The sequence below is a fragment of the Podarcis bocagei genome (genome assembly GCF_964188305.1).
Source record: "Podarcis bocagei genome assembly, chromosome: 5".
Lineage (NCBI taxonomy): Eukaryota > Metazoa > Chordata > Lepidosauria > Squamata > Lacertidae > Podarcis > Podarcis bocagei.
Genome location: NC_138129.1, coordinates 16,758,486 through 16,776,268, shown reverse-complemented (window position 1 = coordinate 16,776,268; position 17,783 = coordinate 16,758,486). Strand labels below are relative to the sequence as shown.

General features: G+C 44.0%; 1 protein-coding gene across 1 annotated transcript in view; it reads left to right on the top strand.

The window, feature by feature from the left end:
* The window catches only part of RTF2 (replication termination factor 2), a 64,907-nt gene extending 56,030 nt beyond the window's left edge, over positions 1-8,877 (top strand). The window contains exons 7-9 of the mRNA XM_081196625.1: positions 2,376-2,430; positions 5,848-5,940; positions 7,881-8,877. Coding sequence (XP_081052751.1) covers positions 2,376-2,430; positions 5,848-5,940; positions 7,881-8,071 — 339 coding nt within the window. The 3' untranslated portion in view covers positions 8,072-8,877. The remainder of the gene's footprint in view (positions 1-2,375; positions 2,431-5,847; positions 5,941-7,880) is intronic.
* The last annotated feature ends 8,906 nt before the right edge of the window (positions 8,878-17,783 follow it).

Here is a 17,783-nt window from a genome sequence, read left to right as displayed (position 1 = left end):
TAAGAGCTTTGTGCATTTTCTGATGTATTTGCACGTGCATTTATTGAATACTTCAGGAACAGAGTTTATTACAGCTTTTTCAAAACCTTCTCCATGGTGGCAGGGGGGTCAGTCTCCTGTTAAAGTGCCCAAAGCCCCCAGCATAAAACCCTAGGTGCAGCTCATTGAATCCCAGCAAATATTTTTATCAAGTACAGCTTGTTGTTTTTCAATTTCAGCCCTCGTTAGTAATTTTTAATTAGATCAGAGATAAGTAATTTCTTTGGCCTTGCTACTAATTTAATCCAGCTCTTCTTTCACATGAAAATAGTTCTTCCTTCCTTCCACAAAGGCCGTCATCAAAATAAATAAACCCATTGGTTTTCCTTTTCAAATCAGTACCCAGTTGTTCCATTATCCAGCTGCTCTTAAGCAGAACTGTCACTCTTCCTTGACGTAGTTTATGTTTTACATTTTACCCCATCCACTTCTCACTGTTAGGGATAGGAAAGTGTAAAACCAATCAACATGGTCCAAGCTACATGATAACTACTCGCACATTTGCACTGCATCCATTGATCCGGGGTGAAGTTCATTTAACCCCCTAATTCTAAACTTCACAAGCATGTAGATGCACCAGTATGTACACACATTCTGCAACGTACAGAGTATCTCTTCATTTACTTAGATCCCTCTCCTCACGGCCTTAATGATCCTCATTGTACTCATCAATATAACAACCACAGTTCTATCTTTACCTTCTGAGGGTGTTGCTGGTGTGCTAAAATAGCTTGCAACGAGAACTTCCTCTTGCAAGGGCCTCCTTTCCGTTTTGAATCTGGCTTCCTATTCAACATGATACTGTAGTAAATCAAACATGCCATTCTGCAAGCAGCGTTCATGTTTCAAACTAAAATTAGGGCAGAGCTTTTTTTCATGCTGAAGGCTTGATGCCAAATAAGCATATAACACTGCTAGGCATATCTGTGTTGGGATTAGGAAAGAGAAGCAAAGCAAAGCAGGGCTCCTTTAAAGGTACAGCTGAGAGACCAGCAACATTTGGCAGGGACTTGTAGCAATCTTAAAGCTACTTGAGAGTCGCCTTTGAGGATAAACATTATTTGAAAATATATCGGTCTCCTTCCCTAGTTGCATCTTCCTACCACATGTACTTTAGTTGCAAGACTTTAGTTGCCTCTAAAACTGCTGCGCAGGAAGGTCTGATGCATTGCTGCCACCTCCAGGAAGACATGGGTAATCTGCAGAAAAGGGAATAGCTCAGTGGAATCAGTGCCTTTCTTGCAGCTAATAATGTATGCCGCAGATGTATGCAGCAGTATGTGCAAACTGGTGACCATCAGCTGCATATGGAACCAACTAAGTGCTTCATAGTGTCCTGCTTTTTCTGCCTGCCTCAGGCTGCACAAAGAAGGCAGTTATCTGCCACCTCCTAAGCCACACAGCATGGCTTGTGGTCTGCATCCAGCTTGGCAAGTCCGAAATTGAGCAGGCCTGATGCATTCTAACATTGTTTGGGGTGTCTTCACTTCAATCCACTGTAATATTGCTGGGCCATCCAGCTCTGAATCAAAAATAACCTCATAATAACTACATTTCTGTGGGAAAGCATTTAACCTGTCTTTTTATTGTGGAAAGTTTTCTTTTATTATCAACAACCCAGTGCATCAGGTGAAAGGGCTCATTGTCTAACCATAATTAATGGTGGGTGTAATTAATGGCAGGTCTGTCTGACTCTCTCTCTCTCTCTCTCTCTCTCTCTCTCTCTCTCTCATGTTCTTATGTAGGACTCACTGTGCTTTTCCCATTCAAGGGGCTGCTTAGGTCCACACCTGCTTAGCTTTGGCAATGCCTCAGATGCTCCCAGAGCATTAACTGGATCTCAAATAAGATTATTTTAAACAATATTAAAAAGGGACTTCAAACAGCTAGCCAGCTGAGATTTCCAAAGGAGACAGGCAGCCCCTATGGAGAAAGCCGTGCTCCTAGTGTTGGGTTAATTTTAATTGTGTGGATAATGGAAGAAAGAACATATCTCTCCATCTCTCAAGGATGATTAGAGTTAATTTCAAGGATCAGAGTCAGGCTATTTTTCAAAACATCTTGATCCTGCATGCAGATAAGCCTGGCCTTTCTCTTCAGGGATTATTCTGTCTCTCATACAGTTTGCTCCCTTTGCACGTTATAAGCCTTATATGCCCACTTTTAAGGGAGCACAGTGGGCACTGAATTGTGTGAGTGGATTGGATTGTTTAGCGATGTAATATGAAAAAAGCACTGAGTAACCTTATGGCAAAGTTGTGCTGATGGAACTGGTGGATTTGTTACCAAACACAGTTTGGGCTGTTGTCACTCATGTTTGTCTCCATTGCTTCTAGAAATCCAAGAAATCTAAGGCAGCGGAGACCACTGTGAAACCCGAAGCTGCTGAAGGTAAGGTTGTGTCCATATGCTGATGGAACAAAGTGCTATTCCAGATTACTATTATTTTCAGGGCAGTAACTGTGCAGCTATTACCTTTGTTGGCCAGAACCCACACATTTTCCTTCAAGGTAGTGCTGCTTTTGCAGAGAAACCAACTTTTCCCAGCACACAGACAACGGTATTAAGTTGCTAGGATCACCCCACCCCTGCAGATAGCACCTCTGGTTTGATTCATGAAATCTGCAGTAGCCATGCAAATATGATATGCACCTATTGGCTAGTTCCGGTGATGGATGACCTTTCCCTATCCCATGCCACTGTGTTCTTTTAAAAGGCCATTTTGTATGTTGTTTTGACATAAATAAGTTAGAAACTATAACTTTATGGATCTGAAATCAGCATTTGACTCCATCCCCAGATCCCAGCTATGGTCCAAATTGAGTCTGATTTTGCAGGATAAATGACTTCTCTTTCTTATAAAAGCCCTGTACAATGGAACCAAACTGCAGGTCCGATGCGGTCGACAGGGACAGCTATCAAACAGCATCGAGATGGCTAGGGGGGTGAGACAGGGTTGCATTTTGGCCCCCACATTGTTTTGTCTATTCTTACATGACCTAGAAGAGAACTTAATGGACCTAGATGGGCACATTCCAAAAATAGGAATGAGAAGGACCCCTTTGTTGTTGTATGCTGATGACGCGGCCTTTATCTCGCGTTCCAGACCGGGCTTGAATTATCTGTAGAGGAAATTTTCTGATTACTGTTCTGGAAATGGTTTCTCCATTAATTATGAAAAATCTAAAATTTTAGTCTTCGAAAGAAGATTCTCCCAGTCTAAATGGGTGCTGGATGGCCATAACCTTGAACAGGTAAAATACTTCAGTTACCTAGGGCTCACATTCCATCATATAGGATCTTGGAAGCACCATTGGCAAACCTCCCTTCAAAAGGCGGAGATTACAAAGCTAGCCATACATAGATTCTTCTTCACAAAGGGCGGCAAATATGTTCCAGCAGCCTTAAGGGTTTTCAATGCAAAGCCCGTTTCCCAACTCCTGTATGCAGCAAATGTCTGGCATAATGGGGACCTGCCAAAGCTAGATGGCTTTCAGGCAAAATTTATACGATCTCTGCTGCAGGTACCTAACTGCGTCCCCAACTCCGTACTTCTGTTGGAAGCTGGTGAATGCCCAATTTCAGCTAGAGCGTGGTGGGCTGCCCTAAAACATTGGCTCAGGATTTCAGTGTTTAATCTAGGGAAGGGTCTGTACCAACATTTGACCAATGAGGAATTTGTCAGCAAATGGCAGAAAACCATGGCTAAAAAAGCCACCTCTATTGGTCTGTCTCCCCCCCCCAACTATATTACCTGGGCTATGAAGGCGCCCAAAAGGTTTTAAAGCAAAGATTATGGGACAATGCACACAGTGACTTGCGATCTCGGTCACTCGCAGTCTGTAGTCTGCTGGCAGCAGGAGTTCATTATGGGTATGTCTTTGAGTTAGCATCTTACATCAAAAACCTGACAGTACCTACCGTATTTTTTGCTCTATAAGACTCACTTTTTCCCTTCTAAAAAGTAAGGGGGGATGTGTGTGCGTCTTATGGAGCGAATGCAGGCTGCGCAGCTATCCCAGAAGCCAGAACAGCAAGAGGGATTGCTGCTTTGACTGCGCAGTGATCCCTTTTGTTGTTCTGGCTTCTGAGATTCAGAATATTTTTTTTCCTGATTTCCTCATCCAAAAACTAGGTGCGTCTTGTGGTCTGGTGCGTCTTATAGAGCGAAAAATACGGTAACTATCGAAGGCTTTTCACCAAAGCCAGACTGAATGTCTTCCCCTCTGCAGTGCTGGATGGTAGGTTGAGAGGAGTTCCCTACCAGGACAGACTTTGCTCGTGTGCTCAAGACATCGATTCCATAGATCATATTTTGTTACATTGTGCGAAGTATGAGCAGGCCAGGGCTGAACTGATACTACCCTTGCTGGTGCCTTTCCCGGGAAAGTCAGAGGCTTACTATGTCAGGTTCCTACTGGAAGACCAGACAAAAGCTAGAACGTTGGCAGTGGCAAAGTTTTTATCGGTGGTTGCAAGAACAAATGAGCCCTATATTCCAAACAAAGTGCTTGATTAATCTGGAGGTAGGTTGTATGAACTCTGTATTGATTTGTAATGTTTTGTTGGGTCTCTGGACCGTAATAAAGATAGTTGTAGTTATATAAAAAAAAGAGTAACAGTAAATAGAAAGGTGGGCGCACATTATGAACTAAATATCCCCTTAAGGAAAAACTAAAGTGATAAACATAACTAACGTGCAATAATGTTTTTCTCACTTAATGGATTCTCTCCCTCTGCCCCCACCCCCCTATTTTTAAAGGGGGGGGGGGACAAGGAGCCTGTAGGTAGATCGCACAAAGGGGCAAATATAGTTGGAATGGACTTCATAGGACCTTGTGCTTAGAAGATATTGGCCAGATTTACACATAACATGAAGCCATGGTTTGTTCGGGCAATTTTGTTTTTTGAAACAAATCATGAGTTAACCACGTTGTCCCACAAAGGATCAAACAAACAGTGGCTTGTTTCTCCAACGTTTGATTTGTTTTCCAGCTACTGTTGCCTCATGCCTTTGGAATTTGTGAAGTGCCTGAGGTACAGAGTCCAGACCTAACCATGGTTAAGGAAGTGTGCTGAGTTCACATGTAACGCCAAGTCATAGTTAAAACAAACTAGGGTTCACGAGCCAACAACAACCCATGCCTTCAAAGCATCAGCTCTTGGCAGTAAACAAGCTTGTTAAGCTGCTAGGCAGAATTTGCACTTAAAACTTAGCCATTCCCTGCCACAAAGCTTCTGCTAACCTGGCAGTTAATTAAGTACACAGGTGCTGATGCAGTGAGCCATTTATTTACGCCCCCCCCCATCTGTGCAACATTTAGTATAACTTATGCCTTGATGGTTGGACAGTGTTCTTGAAGCTACAAACATGAGCCTAACCAAACTGCGGGAGGCAGTGGAAGACAGGAGTGCCTGGCGTGCTCTGGTCCATGGGGTCACAAAGAGTCAGACATGACTAAACGACTAAACAACATGCCTTGATATCGTTATGGTTCTTCTCCATGTCGGCTTATGGTGGAGAACATTGGATATCATAGTGTTACAACACATATAAGGCAATGCAGAAAGGGACTGAAGGGAACTAAATACACAACTGTCCTTTTCAGTGGCAACTCTCTCTGTGTTGATCATTAATTGGTCCAACTCTTGAGTGAAGTTTTATTGGGTTTTTTTGGTGAAGTTTTATAGTTTAATTACTTTTGATTGCACTGCTCTCTTTTGCTATTGATTTTAATAGGATGCAGATTCCATTTTTCTTTTTAATTTATCTGTCTTCCTGTTTATGTGGGTTTTTGTTTTTTTAAGATTTGCCTACATCATCTCAAGTAAATACTGAAAAGGATACAGCAAACATGAAATCCGGAGAAAATAGAAGCATTGCCTTCTGCAAGAGTACAGGTTAGTATAAAATTTTCCATGCAGTTTCATGACATTGCATTCAGTAATATTGTGGATAATCCTTTATTAGCCATTTTCAGCCAGATGTTCACCTAAAACTCTACTTTGAGCTGGTGCAGCTATAACTGGGACCATCTGTTCGTGGAAAGATGAGGGCTGCGTATGAGCCGTGGAATGGCAGGCTCTCCGTCATTTGCCTGTTGAATGAATTTACTCCTCCCTCGCATTTCCACTGCTGCCTTTAACCATGGTCAATTGTTTCTATGCCAGCCATAACCAACGTTAACACTAGGAACATTAGACTCTGCCTTGTACTGAGTCAGCCTGTTGGTGCATCTAGCTCAATATTGTCCACGCTGGCTGTCAGTGACTCTCCAGGGTTCCAGTCTCAATCCTTCCTGGAGATACAGAGTCTTACACCTGGGACCTTTTGCATACAAAGCAAGATGCTCAACCACTGAGCTTAGTTGTTGAAATTAGCGGGGTAAGGGAGCTGAAAATAATGCCAATACAGTTCACATCTTTTGTTCTAGGAGGCTTAGTTTAGTCAGAATCGAGTATAAACTTCCAGAGTTAATGCTAAATACATTACTTCTGGTAAATGAGCCACCATAGCCACTAGAGGGCTGTGAAAATTTGTGTTCCATGCTTTTTAGACTCATCTTCCCCGGGAACTGTCCTGAAACCAAAGGGGTGCATTGGTTGCCAGATGTGATTCCCCCCCCCCAGCTCTCCTACCCCACTAAATTGGTGAGCTGGCTTGATATGCTTCCCTGAGCTTGGTCTTTGTGGACTAGCTGTGGGTGCAACATAGCTCTCTTATTTGCAAGGCCTAAGAGCTTTGGGACGCGGGTGGCACTGTGGGTAAAACCTCAGCGCCTAGGACTTGCCGATCGTATGGTCGGTGGTTCGAATCCCCGCGGCGGGGTGAGCTCCCGTCGTTCGGTCCCAGCTCCTGCCCACCTAGCAGTTCGAAAGCACCCTTAAGTGCAAGTAGATAAATAGGTACCGCTTTATAGTGGGAAGGTAAACGGCGTTTCCATGTGCTGTGCTGGTGCTGGCTCGTCAGCTGCAGCTTCGCCACGCTGGCCACGTGACCCGGAAGTGTCCTCGGACAGCGCTGGCCCCCGGCCTCTTAAGCGAGATGGGCGCGCAACCCCAGAGTTGGACACAACTGGCCCGTACGGGCAGGGGTACGTTTACCTTTTTAAGAGCTTCCATGAGCCATGTCCTGTCTAGTTGTGCTGACTACTTAAAAAGACAACACCCCCCCTCCCGATTTCAGGACTTCCAACTGTTTGTGAGCCGTCCTTTGGTGTCCGTGTTTTTAACAAAACCAACTGTTCCAGTTGTTGCATGATTTCAACAAGGTTGGCTCCAGTTTGAGGGGGGGGGGCCTAAACAAAGTGCCCTCTTCTTTGGCCCTCCTGTGTTGGTGGGCCTTGGTAAGCTTATTTGGTGGCAGGAGCAGCAGGACTCTGATCTGCAACAGGCAACTGGGTTCGAGAACTATCACTGTCATTTCTTACGGTGCAGCATCACCCTGGACTCTTTTGAGAAGAAAATTGGTGGCTTCCAGACCTAGCCACCAGGTGCTGATTTGAAATTGTTTTAAGGGAGAACCAGAGTAGATACTGGCAGTGGACCTGCTGGAGTGCTTGGATCCTGGCAACTGCCAAAGGGTGCCAAGTGCCAGCTGTGCAAAATAGAAGTTTAAGCAACTTAATCTTGACTTTAGCTTGAACAAGCCTTAAAAAGAAATATGGGTGTTGATCATCCCTGACCATTGGCCATGTGCACTGCAGCATATGGGAGTTGCAATCTCAAACAACTGAAGGGCACCAGGTTGGCAAAGGTTTCTTTAGTATGGTGTTTGTGTGTGTCTACATGCAAGTTTTGTGGGTGAAGTTGACGCGTGTTCTGTTTGCTTCATTCTGTAGCAGTCAGCGAAAGTCCATCGTCTTCATCTGGAAAAAGCAGCAAAAGTTCATCCGAGGGCCCCAAGCGATCCTTCGCAAGCAGAGGAGAGAAATCGGAAGCATACAAGTCTATTTTTACATCACACAGCTCTGCCAAACGCTCCAAGGAAGAGTCTTCCAATTGGATCACGCATACAGCATACTATTTCTAAAACAGAAAAGTTTCCACTTTGTAGCAGGCTCTGCCCTTTCCCACCCTGCTGCAGTTCCTCTTACAAGGGAGGACTTAGTTATTTGGCACCGAGTGCAATTTGCTGTCGATTTAGAAGGACCATCCATATATAACTATGTAAAGTAGAATATAAAAGCAGTTAGCAGAAATCAGCTTTTTTTTAAAAGGGGTGTGTGATTTGAACAAGTACTAATTGTTAGGCTCACAAATGATGTGCTCTTGATTCCACCTTCTGCCCCCCCCAACAGGTCCTGGTTGCTTTGAATAATTTGGGTGCTTGTAGAACAGAAACAGGTGGCCTGCCCACATCATCTACCTTTCATGGGTACCTTCTGCTGTCTTTCAGGCATCCTAACTTTCAGACCTTCTTTTGCATGGAAATGTAGATTGTGGGGCTAGAGTAATTAGATAGGAGATTAGCACGACCACTTCCTGTCCTGTTCTTCTCCTTGGTTTGCTAAAGCTTTGTCTAAGTGGGTCAGGCTTCAGCAAACGGAAGGTGTTCCACCATCATCTTTCCCAAGTGTGAGGAAGCTACAGCAGAAGCCAGCATCCTATGTTCAAGAGGGCTGTGGAGTGATGAGCCACAGAAAACAATTTTTTTTGGGGGGGGCAGCCCAGAGTTTCCATCTTTACCCGTGTAGCTCTTGCCAGCTTTATAGAAGTGATATTGTTGAATGTTTAATTTTGGTTTCCATTCCTGTCACTTGTCAGAGAAATAAAGCAGAGCCCTTTGTGACTTTTCTTGCGCACCTTGTACTTACAAATAAAAGCACAATATTCTAATATTGTCCCTCGATTGCATGGTTGAAAGCTGTCCAGCCCATCCCACTTTCATCGTAAAAGGTTTTGGAAATCTTGCATTAGAAGAAACACGAATGGGAGGAGAAAATGCGTTAGTATTTTGGACTCGGGGGTTGGACTCGATGGCCCTTGTGGTCTCTTCCAACTCTATGATTCTATGAGTACTCTTCTGAGACGTGTAAGAGAGTACGGTTCATCAGAGATGGTGTTGCCGTAAAACACGCGCAGGACTTCATGTACAATAACCCCAAGTCTGGTCGTCCCACTCTGAAACTGTGAAGGAAGGTTGTAGTGTTTGAGACTTTGTAATTTAGAGAAAAGGCAAGTAGGAGGTGATTGACATAAATAAAATAATGGCATGGGGAAAGTAGATGGGGGGGGAGGTCTCTCTCCTAACACTTGAATTCATGGCTACCCAATGGCGCTGAATGTTGGACAATTCGGGATAGATAAAAGAAATCATTTCTTCACACAACATGTAATTAAACTGTGGAACTCACTCCCACAGGAGCCAGTGATGGCCACCAAGTTGGGTGTCTTTAAGAGGGGATTAGACAAATTCATGGAGGAGAAGGCTGTCAGTGACCACTAGCCATGCTGGCTGTGCTCTGCCTCCACGGTGCTGGTTGTTGTTGTTGTTTAGTCGTGTCCGACTCTTCGTGACCCCATGAACCAGCGCATGCCAGGCACTCCTGTCTTCCACTGCTTCCCGCAGTTTGATCAAACTCATGTTAGTAGCTTCGAGAACACTGTCCAACCATCTCGTCCTCCGTCATCCCCTTCTCCTTGTGCCCTCCATCTTTCCCAACATCAGGGTCTTTTCCAGGGAGTCTTCTCTTCTCATGAGGTATCCAGAGTATTGGAGGTTTTGTCCATGGAGTTTTCTTGGCAGGGATTCTAGAGTGGCTTGCTGGTTCCTGCTCCAGGTGGATTACGTTTAGTCAAAACTCCACTATGACCTGTCCATCTTGGGTGGCCCTGCATGGCATAGCTCATAGCTTCTCTGAGTTATTCAAGCCCCTTCGCCACGGCAAGGCAGTGATCCATGAAGGAGGCCTCCATGGTAGGATACAGTAATGCTTCTGAATACCAGTTGCTGGAAACCTCTGGAAGAGAGAATGCTTCTGTGCTCAGGTCCTACTTACAGGTTTCTCACGGGTATCTGGTTGGCCACTGCGAGAACAGGAGAATGGACTGGATAGGCCACTGGCGTGATCCCGCAAGGATCATCTTAGGTTCTTATTAGGAACCTTTTGTCTTATGTGTGTGTGTAAACCCCCAATTAGCACATGTTGAGCAATTAATGAAAAACGTTGACAACCCACTGGACCTACAGACCTACTGGTCGCAGATCCCTAATTTAAATGAAACATCAACACCGTGTTTTTAGAGGCTTCGTTAGGACCTAGACTTGTTTTGAGTGGAGATCCTTAAACGGTTTTCCATGCAATGTCACATCACCACCTCTTCCTGTACACAGCGAATGAGAGGTAAATTAGTCCGGTTAACTCATTTTGAAACGTGTCCCAAAATGCAATCGGGGAAGGTTGATTAGAAATTCAGATGACTCTATTTACACTCTGCTAGGATTTCTGATAGGCGAGTGCTGACTGTAATGGCTGCAATCGTTTGCCATTTTGCAAGCATAATTAGCCATGTTTTCCACACAAGGTTCTGTCATGTAATTTGCATAATACTTCTCTTCCCCCAACTTGTTAACCAGTAGGAAGCTTTTTGCCACCTTTCGTTCCCGCCCCCTACCCCAGATCAAAACATTGTGAAGTTTGGCTGTGCACTGAAGAAGCATTTTGCCATGTTTTCTATTTATAAATTTGTGCCTGACATTTTCTTCCGCGTTTCTTCCTCTTTCCTCCTTTCGTTTGTTAAGCACAGAGGCAATAAGCTTCTCCTTGTTTGAGGCACACACACTACGTAAGTCTAAGCGTAGTGTCATTGTGTTTTGACATCACTTTTAATTTTCTCCAAGGGAGCATGCTTGCCTTGGGGAAATAACTGCTAAAAATGCTTATTTGAAGCTTAATTATTATATATTTGGCTCACAATCTAAAAGGAGAGCAAATTCCACTTCATAAGCATGGTGGCACCAGCTTTCTATATAGATAGAGACTGACCAGAGAATTGTGAACATGTTCCTTCTCTCTCTTCTATTTCTGTGCTCAAGACTGGGCAATAGAGTTTGCCCAGAGAATGGGCCAACTTGTTGTTGTTGTTTAGTCATTTAGTCGTGTCCGACTCTTCGTGACCCCATGGACCAGAGCACGCCAGGCACTCATGTCTTCCACTGCCTCCTGCAGTTTAGTCAAACACATGCTGGTAGCTTCAAGAACACTATCCAACCATCTCGTCCTCTGTTGTCCCCTTCTCCTTGTGCCCTCCATCTTTCCCAACATCAGGGTTTTTTCCAGGGAGTTTTCTCTTCTCTTGAGGTGGCCAAAGTATTGGAGCCTCAGCTTCAGGATGTGTCCTTCCAGTGAGCACTCAGGGCCGATTTCCTTCAGAATGGAGAGGTCTGATCTTCTTGCAGTCCATGGGACTCTCAAGAGTCTCCTCCAGCACCATAATTCAAAAGCATCAATTCTTCGGCGATCAGCCTTCTTTATGGTCCAGCTCTCACTTCCATACATCACTACTGGGAAAACCATAGCTTTAACTATACGGACCTTTGTTGGCAAGGTGATGTCTCTGCTTTTTAAGATGCTGTCTATGAACTTCTTTGGACATGCAAGGCGGTAGCTGGAGGTTGGTAGGCAGCAGCCAAGCAAGCCCTGTCAAGTGCAAGGAGTCTGCCAAATAAACCAAGCAATGAGAGTTGCAGTCAATGGCAATCCAAAAGACCAAGAATGCTTTCAAACACAAATACATTATCTCATCAGAAAGGGGGAAGCCTCTAGACTCTTCCTAGAGAGTGAGGGTGACGTTCACAAACCATTTTTTCCAGTTCATTTCTCTCCTGCTGTTTTTAATTTCAAGTTAGAGTCAAGGGAGAACTCTCTCCAAAGCCCCGGAGAGCCGCTGCCAGTCAGTGTGGGCATTACTGAACTAGGTGGATCAATGGCCTGACTCAAATGAAGCACAGAAGCACTTCATGCTGCAACATTCTGTTGCAGGTGACACTTGTGAATTGACCCACCTCCGCCACTGGAGGAAAAAAACAAACTAATCGGCCAGTGTAAATGGAAAATTCACCACCTTTCAAATGGCAGTGTGTATTTGTTTGAACTCTAGCAGATGAGTCAGGGCAATTTTACAGAAGAAAAAAAATGCCACCTGTCATATTGAGATGCCCTTTGCTTGCTAAGCATGATGCAGACTCCCACAACTGCATTCCCCACTGCAGCAAGACAGGTGTTTTCCTCTCTGTTATTGTCATCTTCTTCGCTAGATTATAGGCTCAACATGGTTCCTTTTATACGCGACTTGGCTTTGTCCCTCTGTAATTGAGGTGCCAGTTGCTGTCAGTGTAATTTAATTTATGATGAAGATTTGTAATATACATGCCCAAGTGGTCAGCTAAGTTACAGTCTTTGCTTGAAAAGGGGACTGCTTGTACTCTGTAAGTCCAGGATCTGCAGCCTCCACAGAAAACAGATTGTGTGAACCACATACCTTGAGGTATTATGGTCTTGTGCTGTTTAAGGCTTTATAGGTCAAAACCAACACTTTGAATTGGGCCCGGAAACTAACTGGTAGCCTGTGCAGTCGGACTAGGATCGGTGTAATATGCTCAAACGGTCTTGCTCCGGTGAGCAACCTGGCCACTGAATTCTGGGCTAAGTGAAGTTTCCGAACTGTCTTCAGAAGCAGCCCTGTGTATAACGCATTGTGGTAATCTAACCTTGAAGTCACCAGAGCATAGATTCATGAAACACACACACAGCTTTAGTGACCTGTTGCCAAAAGGGGATTAAACAATGCCTATGTTGCAACTCCTGATGGCATCTTGTGGGAGGACACAGTACCTCCAAGACAGTTGCAACCCTTAATTAATATGGAACATTTGGATTATCCGAGAGAAACCAACAGATTGCTCTGGCACATTTGCTGTGTAACAGTTTAACATTCTTACCTGCCCATCTTTCCTGGCTCTCTGTTTGTCTCCCCACCCTGCACCACACATAGATTTTTACTTCACCTGTGCTACAGTGAACAAAATTAGGGTGGGTGTTTTTTCATTTCTGCCTTCCTCTTTCTGGGAACTGAGCTGACGGAGTAGTTCATAAAAAAAACACTTTCCCATCACCTTCTGCCTACTGGGCCAAATTCGGTTGCCACCTCTAATCGTCCCATGACAGGCAGATGTTCAAAAGGTCCAGCTTTTCTTCACCCAGAGATGCTGCTCCAAAGCACAGGTTTAGATTCCTTACAACAGGGAAGGCAGAAGGTAGATTGGGATCTGCTGGTTGGTCTCAGATCATGAAGAAGAAGAGTTTGGATTTGATATCCCGCTTTATCACTACCCGAAGGAGTCTCAAAGCGGCTAACATTCTCCTTTCCCTTCCTCCCCCACAACAAACACTCTGTGAGGTGAGTGGGGCTGAGAGACTTCAGAGAAGTGTGACTGGCCCAAGGTCACCCAGCAGCTGCATGTGGAGAAGCAGGGAATCGAACCCAGTTCACCAGATTATGAGTCTACCGCTCTTAACCACTACACCACACTGGCTCTCCAGGGGTTTCTGTCACTTCTAGTAGTTCAAGGACAGCTAAGCCCATCCTCAGGATGCTGGAAAAGAATATGCAAGGAGGGAGGGAGGGAGGGAAACCAGGAGTTGATTTTTGGGTGTGAGGACTTGTTCTGGGACCCAAAGGTGCTTGGTCCTGGTATGCTGACAAATTTATGAGCTGAGCATAAACTCAGAAGCACGCTGTTCCTTAGCCTGTGTCTGCTATTTCCCACCTAGTTGGTGGGTATTGGAATTCCTACATTTAAAGCATGCTAAAAGCACATGTTCCCCTCCAAAGAACCGTGGGAAGTGTAGTTTTTATGGGTGCCAGGAATTGTAGTCTATACCATTTCCAAGATTCATTGCAAGGAGTACTTTAAATGTGGGATGTACTTGCAGCCTACTACATCTGTAAAGTCCCGTGTCTTTAGAAGAGACTGCCTTCCCTTTCCAAAACTGCTTATTCTCAACCCATTTGAGTTGAAACACCAAAAAGGAATAAATGCCAGGAATGGATGTAGCATAGATTGTGCTGGGAACCAAACCGACTGCCGTGTGATCGCTACTATGCACTAAATGCACAGCTCCCTGGTCGCAATTATCTTGGATGGAAAGATCTCGACCAGGAATATTGTTTTGCCTTGAGCAAGGGCTGTGTGTCTGGACTGCCTCAGGAGTGAACATTCATGTGCTTTTAAATAAAGCTTGAAACAGAGCAGGCACCTGTTGGAGCTTAACTTCCATTACAAGTGTCACATTTTCAGAGCAGGAGGCTCAGCAGTGCTCAAGATTAATTGGAAGAAAGGGGATAATTATATTTTAATATCCCTTCGCAGGTTTAAATCTGATAAGTGCTTCTCGCAGTTATGAGTTCTCGCAGCGCTGCACGGAAAGATGTGGGTGTAAGCGATCTTTTCAGCTCGCTCACAGATCTGGAGGGGGAAGCCAAGTCACTTAAGACTCCTTTCTGCTGACTTCCACATTCTTCTAAAGTTGGCAGTGCCTTTCCCTACTTGAAAGGTGCCCACAGCATCCCTCCATTTGACCTGTTCAATCAGCATGTGGCCCGATTTGATCACACGAAACTTATACAGACCACATGCATTCTTTATCTTCTTTTTTTTAAATAGTTTTTATTAAGGGGTGTTTTTTGAAACAGATAAACAGGGAAAGGTACATCTACCATCTCCACTTCCAATTCATAGTCTTTCTCACAGTTCGTTTGCATTTAGCGAGAGAACACTTAGACATCATGTGGTTGGGGGTAGAGAGAGTATTATTCTTTTGTTCTCTTGCCTAGTTGATCATTTATCGATCATTTCAATCATTTGTTCTGATTTGATTTGATTTGATTTGATTTGGGGTTCATCCACGCTTCCCTTTGTCTCATGCTTTCTAGGCAGGGGTCCAAGAAGATTTCCATTTGCCTCACTGCTTTGCTCTCAAAAATCTGATCTTTACTGCTGAATCGGAACAAATGTCAATCCATGGAAAACCCAATCAACGCTTGCTCCGATTCAGCAGCAAAGACCAGGTTTTCCCAGGAGAAAAGGGCAGGAAGTCTGGATGAGCCCTTAGTTTATTTACATAACGCTTTTCCACAGTGAACCATGCATAATCGGGATCTGCTTATTAAGAGATACAAAATGTATTAGTAAATTCAGACAGGGCAAAATTTCCAAATTAGCCAATACAGAATAAATTAAATATTACAAAAAGCAATAATCTAGACTTTAAAACATAAGCACTGAGCAAAAAGAAAGCTAACAGGCAATAAAGTTCCAGCTGCAGGTGCTGCTCTTACTGTTCTCAGGGTGGTTATATGAAAATGCTCACACATCCTTCATTCATCCTCATTTGCTTGCGGGGCATTGACACATCTTCCCATTAGCTATTGGTTCACCTCAAACCAAAAAACTGCCTTTGTGTGTGTATTTAAGTGGATTTGTTGCACTAGGGCAGCAGAGCACTTTAATCCACTTCAGGGTTTGAAATTAGCATGGTGCCAGGTGCATTTTGCACCTAAGGATTCTCCATTTGCGAGCACATCAAAAAGTCCAGGTGACATTTTTTGTGCCTGGCTGACACTGAAGGATTACTGAAATGTATGTGCTATGGACTGCAAGAAGATCAAACCTATCCATTCTTAAGGAAATCGGCCCTGAGTGCTCACTGGAAGGACAGATCGTGAAGCTGAGGCTCCAATACTTTGGCCACCTCATGAGAAGAGAAGAAAAGACCCTGATGTTGGGAAAGATGGAGAGCACAAGGAGAAGGGGATGACAGAGGACAAGATGGTTGGACCGTGTTCTCGAAGCTACCAACATGAGTTTGACCAAGCTGTGGGAGGCAGCGGAAGACAGGAGTGCCTGGCGTGCTCTGGTCCATGGGGTCACGAAGAGCCGGACATGACTAAATGACTAAACAACAACAACAACAGTGTGCTTTGAAGCCTTGGAGTATATGTTAAGGATATACAATATGTTAAGTAGTTTAACAATAAAGAGTAGAGTGTTTTGAAAACTGAAGCACTATACCAATATTTTTATTGTAAACACCAAATTAAGCATGTATTAGCAATTTCTGATAACAATGTGATATTAACAATGTGTCTCTTATGTGAATTGCATATTAGTTCATGCTTATCAAAATAATAAATAAAAAGTGTTGCCGATACAACCCCTCCCCCAAATAAAAAGGCAACTAGACGCTCTGTTTTGGCGCCCACAACCCAGGTCCTAGGAGCCATTTAGCTCCTAGCTTTTCCATCCCAGTTTCTATCACTGCTTCAACATTGCAAAGCTAAAGCTTTTGAATGCGTTTGAATTCCTCCCACAAAACTGCAACAGTCTGCAAAGGTCCACAGTGAAGGAAGAGACGAAGATTTGGACAGCCAAGCATTTCTCCTCAGTTTTCATTGGTCTTTTGCAAAGGTGGACCTCAGCTGTGGCTGAAGCCATGATGTGCCCTCAGTATTAGAGCTGTCGTCTGCTAGCCAAGCACTGGCTAACTAATTAACATGAGCAATAATCAGTGTTTCTGGCTATAGGTGCCTGTGGCATTTGCCTCCTAGATGGGTCATGAGCAAAGAGTTAAATGAGTGTAATGTGATTGGCCAGAGAGGAGGAGGAGAGAGTCGGAGTGTGTGGAAGTCAGTTGAGAGTTGGGAGTTGGAGAAGGACGAGGGAGGATAAGTCTGTGGGTTGGTCAAGTTGTGTGGTGAGAGAGTGAGAGGAACTGTTAGGTGGAGTCAGATAGATAGTTGGGATAATCAGTTTGAAGTTGTTAGGAACGTATAGGACAGTTAAGGAACTAAGATTAAGACACTGACAAGAAAAACTAACTGAAAACATAAGCTTGTTCATGCCTATAAAATAAACTTGGATTATTTGTTAATGTTAACAACTGTCTGGACTCTGTGTGTACCCGAGAGCAACAGGTTGGTGGCAGCGAAGAGGCAATCACAGTGGTGGCACAGGGATCAATAGACCGTCAAACGTCCGGGGACCCTGTGTGAATGCCACAGTGTCCAACACTGCATTCTTGGGGCAGCCTTGATCTCCACCACATGACAACCGCAGCCGTCAACATGCCAGGAAAATACTGGACATCTGATCCGGCCTTGGCATTGTCAGAAAGGTGTAGTTCAGCTCATAGGCATCTGCTGCTTGTTTGTTTTTCTTAATGATTTTTTAAAATTCATTTTATAACAGAAATAAACAACACAAACAGAAAAAACAAACAATACAAACAAATGCTTGTCTTATCCTTGTTTTTTCTAAACATTATTATGTGGGCTTCCCCAAGTCCCCCCTATCTGATTTTCATTTTACCTCATCTTTAGCAGTTTACATATATCATAATTTCTAACCATTTTTTTTTGTTATCACGCTTACTTTAACCATAAAAATCTTTGCATTTTATTACAGTGGTACCTCTCAGGTTACATACGCTTCAGGTTACAGACCCCACTCACCCAGAAATAGTACCTTGGGTTAAGAAGTTTGTTTCAGGATGAGAACAGAAATTGTGCTCCAGCAGTGCGGCAGCAGCAGGAGGCCCCATTAGCTAAAGTGGTACCTCAGGTTAAGAACAGTTTTAGGTTAAGAACAGACCTCCAGAACGAATTAGGTACTTAACCCGAGGTACCACTGTACTTACAAATAATACTATTTTAAAATACACTATCTTCTACTTCTAACCCTA